The 10,092-nt window shown below is 33.8% G+C and overlaps 1 protein-coding gene across 1 annotated transcript in view; it reads right to left on the reverse strand.

The window, feature by feature from the left end:
- LOC106460403 (receptor-type tyrosine-protein phosphatase epsilon-like) overlaps positions 1–10,092 on the reverse strand; it is a 63,370-nt gene that overhangs the window by 8,719 nt on the left and 44,559 nt on the right. The window contains exons 19-21 of the mRNA XM_013920094.2: positions 7,251–7,400; positions 6,971–7,070; positions 930–1,006 (exon numbers count right to left, since the gene is read on the reverse strand). Coding sequence (XP_013775548.1) covers positions 930–1,006; positions 6,971–7,070; positions 7,251–7,400 — 327 coding nt within the window. The remainder of the gene's footprint in view (positions 1–929; positions 1,007–6,970; positions 7,071–7,250; positions 7,401–10,092) is intronic.

A 10,092-nucleotide genomic window follows, 5' to 3' on the forward strand; every position in this document is an offset into this window, starting at 1 on the left:
TTATTGTATTTACGACCTTATATCGTATTTGTTTGTTTCTTTTAGAACAAAGCCACATTAGGTTATCTGCTGTGCCCCCCCCCCCGCGGGCAGGATTTTAGCGTTATAAGTCGGAAACAACTTACCGCTATCCCACAGATGGACTTTTTATTGTAACTGAACATCCAACGATTTCAGCTTTTTTTTTGTTTAAAATTAGAACTATTTCTTTAATAACAATTCAAACGATTAATATTAAATATGATCCGATAAAATCAGCCAAAAAACAATTTTCTTAAAACATGTTTATAATGCATGAATATAATTTTTATATACTACATTATATATTGTTTGTTTGTTGTTAAACGCAAAGCTACACAATGGGCTATCTGTTCTGTGCTCATCGCGAATATTGATACCCGACGTTACAAGCTCTCTGATTTACCCCCTGAGTCACAGCGGGATAGCATTATACATTCATTGTAACAAGCAGAGGTGAAATAGAACAAAATCCAGTATACTAAGTAAGATAGAAATTCATTCTATAAATGTAACTTTTTTATATTTAAAAAACTAAGTAGTTTACAGTGTTTTTAGAAAATGATTAAAATATGGAGCAGTTAAGTTGCTAGTTATATCAAAATATTAGTCGATTTTTGAAAAACGTACTGCATAAATTATAAATATGCTCACGCTCATTTTATTACATATTTTTTAATATTGTTTTAAGTGTACAAAAACATGAGTATCTGAGAATATGAAGTACGACAATCGTTTCTCAATATTTAAAATTAAAAGGTTGATAAGCACCTCCTCAAGTTCAGAAAGTTCATGAGAGTTTCATAGTGACTGTAAAACGACATTGGCCATATTTTTTTTTATAATGATCAGTTTCATTTGGAATAACAAAAAACACCACAAATGGTTATTGATAAGGTTAGTTTACTTACATTCACAAAGGCCGCATTGATGTAACCAGGAGCTTTACCATTAGCTGTTGGTAACAGATAAGGTCGCCCTCTATCGGCTGAAAAATAAATTACATTTTACTAGCTTCACTTTACCATAAAAAAAAATCCTATTGCAATAAATGCAAATTTGCCTAAAGAAGGGCTTGCTTGTTTGATAAGCACAAAACTACACAGTGTACACTATGTTTTCTGCCCACTGGAGGTATCGAAAGACGATGGTTAAAGGAAAAACTGAAAATACCAATATCTCCAGATATTGAACAATTCAATATAAAAATTAAATTGTGATTTGAACACTTAAGATAATAAAGTTAATGTTTCTAGACGCAGATATTAAATTTAAACTACATATAACCCGTGTCTTTAGTCTTCCGTGGATCAATGGTTGTTTACAGACATACAACTCAAAAATCCTGGGTTTGATTCCACGCGGTTAACAGAGCGCAGATAGCCCATTATGTAGATTTCTTCTCAAAACAAACAAATAGTTCCCCTAAATAAAATTTGATAAAAAAGAATATGTTTTGTAACTTCTGACGAAATACAAGCAACTTACTTGCCAATATCTTACCGTATATATAGTACAGTATATGATATATATTCCACTGTAAAACTTACTGATGATTTTATATTCCACTGTAAAACTTACTGATGATTTTATATTCCACTGTAAAACTTACTGATAATTTTATATTCCACTGTAAAACTTACTGATGATTTTATATTCCACTGTAAAACTTACTGATGATTTTATATTCCACTGTAAAACTTACTGATGATTTTATATTCCACTGTAAAACTTACTGATGATTTTATATTCCACTGTAAAACTTACTGATAATTTTATATTCCACTGTAAAACTTACTGATAATTTTATATTCCACTGTAAAACTTACTGATGATTTTATATTCCACTGTAAAACTTACTGATGATTTTATATTCCACTGTAAAACTTATTGATGATTTACTATTACTTTTAAGATAAATATTGAGTTATTGCAGCATATAAATATTACATATGATTCTACGAGATTTTATGATTAACAGTCTATTTTTGACAGTATGATCTATAGACTACTACACAAACTGTGCATAATTTATCGCTTACTGTGTCGTGTGTTACAAAAAAAGAAAAAAAAATGTATAACCCAGTTCTTCTTTGCCTCTTTTTTCAAACATTTGATAACTTAAATCATCGTTTTGAGTTTGGTCAATTCATAATATCCACGTCTGCGAGCTGCAAATATGTTAAAATGTTCACAAACACTCACCAGTAAGCGTTTCGCAAACAAAGCCATGCATGTAACCACTACCGTACGGATTGAAGTCATAACAAATATCCAGGAAAGTGTAGTTGAATATTATTTTTGTATTTAATATTGAAATTCTATTTTGGTTTTTTGATGATGATGAAATGTTATTATTTTACAACTGACGAGTATATAAGATTGAGTATATGTTATTTAAAACAATAGAATTTAATCAATCTAAATATATTTTTAAAATGTGACACAATATGATAAAGAATTGTAAGTTGTGTTTTTTAAGTTTCAATAAACACAACACAATGTGGATAGAGTACGTTCAAACATATTATGCATATTATGACATTAAACATGCCCCCTTCCCCAGTGGCACAGCGGAATATACGGACTTACAACGCTAGAAACCGGATTTCGATACCAGTGGTGGACAGAGCACAGATAGCCCATTGTGTAGCTTTGTGCTTAACTTCAGACAATAACAACAACGATATTAGATAAATAAAGTAAAAACGTATAAAATATTAATAAGTATTTTGTATTTTCCAGTTCTTTACCTTAGATTATCATAACAAAATATATAAGAAACGTGAAAAATCAGAGGTGCAGGAGGCAAATTAAAAGTAGGGAGGAGAGCCACAATTTATCTGATCGAGTGAAGCGAGAGAGTGTGCACCACGGGTGCAACCATTACGGCCGGGATCCAAAGCTCGCCTTTGGGTTCTGAAAGTTCTTAGGTTCTGTGTGAAGTTTTAGGCATTTTCCTATTTTTCCCGGAGTAATTTTCCTGTTTTTTGATGCATTTTTACTGGGACAGGTTGAAAATTGGAGCCCCCCCCCCGCTTCTAACGCCACTGAAAAAAAGAATAGTATTATAGTACACCTGTTTCTTGTTGAACTGATTTAAATAGAAGCTAGAGTTATTTTCAGATCAGGTTGTTAATTTCGGCATGGCCAGGTGGTTAGGGCACTCGACTCGCAGTCTGCTGGTCGCGGGGTCGAATCCCCATCCTCCTCCCCCCAAACATGCTCGCTCTTTCAGTCGTGGGGGCGTTATATATTTACGTTCAATTCCACTATTCGTTGGTAAAAGAGAATCCCAAGAGTTGGCGGTGGGTAGTTATGACTAGCTGCCTTCCCTCTAGTCTTACACTGCCCTCGTGTAGCTTTGCGCAAAATTGAAAACAAACACATCAGGTTGTTAATGATTTGCAAGTTTCTCAAGAATCTATTTTGCCATAACTTTCCGTATGGTTAGAAAACATCAGTTCACGAACTCGAAACATGAATTTGAGTACACTAGCCTTTTCTGTATTTAAAGTACAAAATAATTCAACTTTCAAACATATCACACATCAAAATACATACACACCATGCAAGGAGTGTTTCAAAATGGACACCTGATTTTTTTAACTAGTAGCAACGAAAAATGTGAACTAAACAATGATGTGTTCATGTTTTTACATTTTATGACTTAATAATAAGTAGGCAAACAACGATTTATAAGCATAACAAAGTGATGCATTTATGTTAGGTACCTGAAGAAGACAAACCAACGTTCTATCGAAACATGTAGTATGTTAAACCATAAAAAAATCACTTTCTTATGCTTATAAATCATTGTTTGCCTACTTATTATTATGTTAGCACAATATGCTTCCTTATTCAAGCATCTTATGACTTATTATACAAGTAAACTAAACATAATCATAAACGCATAATTCGTTCAATTTCTAACAAAGAGGTTGAATGTTGTATGGTAGGGTTTTGTTTATCATATTTTATACAACTGTTGTACCATCAATTTTATATTATAAATACTTTGATTGTCCTAATTAGTTTAATATATATTAAGTTTACTTTACATTATGTTCTGTAAATTTTACATCTTCTAGGTCAGTCATGTTTACTATACTATTTAAAAGTATTCAATGAATTGAATTCACTCTGATAAATAAACTAAATCATCAATTGGTTTGTGTGTGTGTTTTTTAATATTCACTCCTGTCATTGATTTAGACTTTTCGTAATTTGGTTTCGTTTACACATCCCCTTTCCTATTATCTTTGTAACTATTATGCACAACGGCAGTGGTCTGGCACGCGTGCTACAAGGTGGCGCACGACGTGAAATTTAGTGGCACATATATTAAAATCATGTCTGAGTAACATTAGCAATATATTAAATAATTTAATTATTTAATTTTAGTTTAAACGTTTGAAAATAATTAGCAGCATTGGCTGATTTGTTGTTCATAACAATACTTGTCACAATAAGTGATAAAATATAAAAACACAAGGTACCAGGAATGCTTCATTTATTGTCTCTGCACTTAACCTTAATCTAACCTAGGCCTAAGGGTAAAAACACAAAAGCAGTAATAACAATAATACAAAACAAATGCCTTTCTAGCTTTGCATTATTCCTAACCCTACAACTGTACAGTCTACATACGATTGGTGGTATGCGGATGAGTTCGAAAAATGAATTGACAAATTTATCTATTTTCGAACTTTTCGAGAAAAAAGATTGACAATCCCTTAAGTATGGTACAGTCTTGGTCAAAATGTTTGTATACTGTTTTATATTGATGTTATTGTCTATATGTATGGAGTAGTTATTGAATAAATGTCCAAGTAGTAACAGAGAAAGTAGCGAATGATCCGACAAACATGTACGAGTCGTTATTCTGGTCTTTATAAGTTGTTCTGAGCATTTGTTCGTCAAAATACACATCTGTTTTGTATAAAAGAGTGTGCTTTTGGGATAATCTTTTTCGAAACAGATCAACGGTTTGTTCAGACAATTTGTCTATATTTGGTGCAGAATCATGCCTTGTCACCTGCCAGAAGTTATAGAGCGTCAAATTGTTCGACTGTCCAGAAATGGTACGAAGCCAACGGACATTGCCAGAACAGTAGTGTATTGTATCCAGAATCCTTAAACGTCATCGGACTACAGGAAAAGTTATTCCAGGAAAGTCTACTGGTACACGCCGAAAAACTACTGCCCCGAGATGACCATGTTTTGATCAGGTTAACATATCAAGGTCTTGCAACATCTTATGAGAATAATGGCACGAACACATTCATTGCAAGATATCCAGAAGAACAGTGAACAGGAGACTAACCAAACAAGGCTATTTTGCAAGAAGGGATATTTGCTAATCCATATTAACCAGAATTCACTGCCGTTACCGTGTTACTTGGACAAGAGAGCATGCCAACTTGCAGTTAGGACACTGGCAACATGTCATCTTTTCAAGTTAGTCCTGTTTCTGGTTTGTTAAAACTGATGGTAGTATTCGTGTTCGTCGTTTGCGTAGAGAACAGATGAAGGAAAACTGTCTTTCTCGCAGGGAACACACAGGAGGTAGTCCAGTACATGTTTGGGCAGCTATTCATTATGGTGGAAAAACTACTCTTCACATCTTCCAGGGAAACGTTAATGGCGCCTTCTACAGACAGCACATGGATACGATATTTCTGCCTTATGCTAGGGCAAGGTTTAGCAATGACTTTGTGTTCCAGGATGACAATGCCACTGCCCACAGTGTGCGTATTGTACAGGATTATCTCAATCAGAAGAACATTACAAGATTGCCATGACCAGCAAAGTCTCCAATTTGTAATCCGTTCAGAACCGTTAGGCATAGTTGAGCAGGAAAATTGCTAACCACGACCCTAAACCAGTTAGTGTAACTGAGTTTTAGCGAATTATAGTGAAGAACATAGACAAGCCAATGGTGTGAACATATTTAAGGACCTAAAATATTTCAGACTATTTAAATACTTTGAATGTTTATTTGTGATTAAGAAAATAAATAAAACCATGGATTACAATCTAACAAACTACAAATTATAAACTATTAGAATCGCATGCTTATCAAATGAAAATAAGACAGGCGTACTCATGTCACTGAAACTTAAAACTTTCCTGCTCTAGTATGTTCATCCGGGTTTCTTCCCATGTTACATTGTCTTAATTATCGCTTTGAAGCTCTTGCACTTTGTTATCGTGTATCGTTAACGTTGTTTTGAATTTACCGTATGGCACCATGAAAATGTTTAACTGTTAAACATTCGGTAATATTGCACAAAGTCCTTTTACAAAAACATGGGTTCATCAGGTCTCCACAAAAAGGAATCTATACTTGCAAGTGGCAGAAGTCAGTAATCTACCTCACGAGTGTTCATTTAGGATATCATAACAAATAGAAAACATGGTGATTATGATAGTAATGTAACTTTCCAATATTGAATGTAGCTGGCACTTCACATTATCAACTAATCTTAAAGCATCTTCTTCGCAGTTAATAACACTGCGTAGTGCTTCATATCGCTGCTTCCAGGATAACGTATCATTAATTTGTTTGTTTTGAATTTCGTGCAAAGCTAGCCGTCCCTAATAGAGCATTGATAGATTAGAGGGAAGGCAGCTTGTCAACAACACCCACCGCCAACACTTGAGCTACTCTTTTACCAATGAATAGTGGGATTGACTGTCACATTATAATGCAACCACGGCTGAAAGGGCGAGCATGTTTGGTTGGACGGGGATTCGAACCCGCGATCCACATATTGCGAGTCGAGCGCCCTAACCACCAGGCGATGCCAGGTCCATCGTGCAAGGTTTTATCTGTTTTAGTGTGATGGCTGGAATATCTTCAGATAATCATTCTCAAGTACCAACAAATCCTCCGCTGATCGCATACCAAGATTTCTTTACTGTTAATTCACACGTAGTTAAAGTTTACCTGGAATAATTTGCAAAGTTCGATTTTTTCCTCTATTTTCGAGATCCAGTGCTTCTCTGCAGTCGGTTGGCCTTAGTGGTGTAGCTAGTTTATCCAGCCTCTATTTAATAAAGACAATCTAATATGTGTATAATTATAAAAAATACATATATATTTAACATTAATTAGGTCGACAAAATATTTTTATAAACCAATAAAATAGCTATACGCTTTTCGATAAATTAAATAATTCAATATGCGTAAATAAATATGAAAGAAAAAAGTTTAGAACATTAGAGACCTTAAACTGTAACTGGAGTCGTGTTTCTCCAGTGTTTGTATCCTGCTCCATCAGTTTTTGAAATTCTGAGAAGAAATCAGAGCAAGCGATACTTGTTTCTTCACCACACACAGCATCAACAACAGCTTTGTAAGCAAATATGTACTGGTCCTGAAATAAACAAGTAAAATACAATATAACAATATAACAAATGTAACAATTATTAACGGTTCGTAGGTAGCAAAGATTAACATATTCTGTCGTAGAGGCAGATATAACAAACAATTATTAACGGTTCTTGGTAGCAAAGATTAACATGTTCTGTCGTAGAGGCAGATATAACCAACAATTATTAACGGTTCTTGGTAGCAAAGATTAACATGTTCTGTCGTAGAGGCAAATATAACCAACAATTATTAACGGTTCGTAGGTAGCAAAGATTAACATGTTCTGTCGTAGAGGCAGATATAGCCAACAATTATTAACGGTTCGTAGGTAGCAAAGATTAACATGTTCTGTCGTAGAAGAAGATATAGTTAATCTTTGCTACCTACGAACCGTTAATAATTGTTGGCCATGTTCTGTCGTAGAGACAGATCTAACCAACACTTAGTAATGGTTCGTAGGTAGCAAAGATTAACATGTTCTGTCGTAGAGACAAATATAGCCAACACTTATTAACGGTTCGTAGGTAGCAAAGATTAACATGTTCTGTCGTAGAGACAGATATAGCCAACAATTATTAACGGTTCGTAGGTAGCAAAGATTAACATGTTCTGTCGTAGAGGCAGATATAGCCAACAATTATTAACGGTTCGTAGGTAGCAAAGATTAACATGTTCTGTCGTAGAGGCAGATATAACCAACAATTATTAACGGTTCGTAGGTAGCAAAGATTAATAATTAACAATTATTACACATCAAACAGGGTTTTTTGGGTATTTAGTTTATTTGGGTTGATAAGTACGATTAGCTAGAGAATATAACTTTGAAAAAAAAACTTCTCTGTTACCAGCATGAAATACAAAACTACAGGCTAAAGCTCGAATTCAAGAATATAGAAATAAAAACCAAAGTCAAATTACAAGTTCGTGTCATACAGAAATTGAAACTTAAGCTCATACATAAATGTCTTTCAAAGGCTGATTTCCTGTTTAATTATAGCAGTCCTATAACAGCTGCAAATATCATTGAAAATAAACAGCTAGTAAGTTTCTGTTATTTATTCTCACAAATAATTACTTGTTCAAGTAAACGTTAATAATATGAAACAACCTTTGGTTGCATTTTTAAGTTATGTTTTCTAAAGAAGGGATAACTAACTGTATTTTCGTATTTTATAAGTGACACTCTGTTTTCTTATTATAGTACATTTGTTTAGCTAAACTAATAAAAATGCAAACATATCTGTTATATGTTAGAGATTCTTGGTTATGTTGTTTCAATTATAATTAATTTTTACAAACATTCATTTATATTGTTGTTTTAACACGTGGGTTCTAAAACTCCTAACGTTAGCCAAACGTTGTGTTCGAAGTCAGATTTTTATACAGTCTTTTTTCACAAGCATACTACTTTTTGTATATGTAACATTTCAAGTAACAACGTTAAATAGTGAGCTTCCATTAGGTTTCTACTTGTGCTCCTGGTGATAACACTAAGAGCTTCTCTTTTGAGTTTTCCTTAACTATAAATACTACATGAATCATTCAAACTCTCTTTTTTCAATCTCTCTTAACTGTGAATACTACATGAACCATTCAAACTCTCCTTTTTAATCCCACTTAACTGTGAATACTACATGACTCATTCAAACTCTCTCATTTCAATCCCTCTTAATGTGAATATTACATGGATCATTCAAACTCTCTATTTTCAATCTCTCTTAACTGTGAATACTACATGACTCATTCAAACTCTCTCTTTTCAATCCCTCTTAATGTGAATACTACATGGATCATTCAAACTCTCTATTTTCAATCTCTCTTAACTGTGAATACTACATGACACATTCAAACTCTCTCTTTTCAATCCCTCTTAATGTGAATACTACATGAATTATTCAAACTCTCTCTCTTTTAAATCTTTGTTAACTGTGACACGTAAAAAATAATTCCAGCCCACTCTCCCAATTCTTTCTTAACTGTAAATTCCATACGAATCATTTAAATTATTTCTTTTTAATTTTTTCTTAACTGTGAAGCCCCCATTAGCTCAGCGGTGAGGCTGAGAGCTCACGCCCCTAACAACCGGGTTTCGACACTTGTGGCGGGTACAGTGCAGATAGACCATTGTTAATGAAAAGTACATGCATTATTCAACCTTTGTTTTAGTAGATGTAACAAATCTTCTGTTAGGAAAATCACTCATTTCAATATTTTATATTTGTTGTTGAACTTCAGTTTTCAATGCTTATATATATATATACATGTGTGTGTATTAGGTCGTCAAGAAATGAATGTCGCGTTTTGGAACACTTTCATTAACCACTCCCCAAAAAACGTACATCACGTATAATTGTTAACGAACCACCTAAACGTCACGCTAATGTAGCTTATATAAAGTGTAAAGTTTAGTATACTATAATCCCTTATACTGTTGACACACGACGAGACACACATTTGGCATGTAATGCTGTTTGAATACAAGAAGGGAAACAACGACTCTGTAGCCAAATATCAAAGAAGTTTATGGAAATGTTTTGAACGTTCGTAAGTGTCAACAATGGTTCAACAAATTTCGTTCAGGTGACTTTAGCCTTAAAAACTGTGATGGCAGGGGCCGACATGTTGGAATTGACAATGATGCCTCTGAAGACGCTCGTTGAGTCTAACCCAAGGCAACACACTCGTGAAATGGCCTT

This window comes from Limulus polyphemus, unplaced genomic scaffold (genome assembly GCF_000517525.1).
Source record: "Limulus polyphemus unplaced genomic scaffold, Limulus_polyphemus-2.1.2 Scaffold765, whole genome shotgun sequence".
NCBI lineage: Eukaryota > Metazoa > Arthropoda > Merostomata > Xiphosura > Limulidae > Limulus > Limulus polyphemus.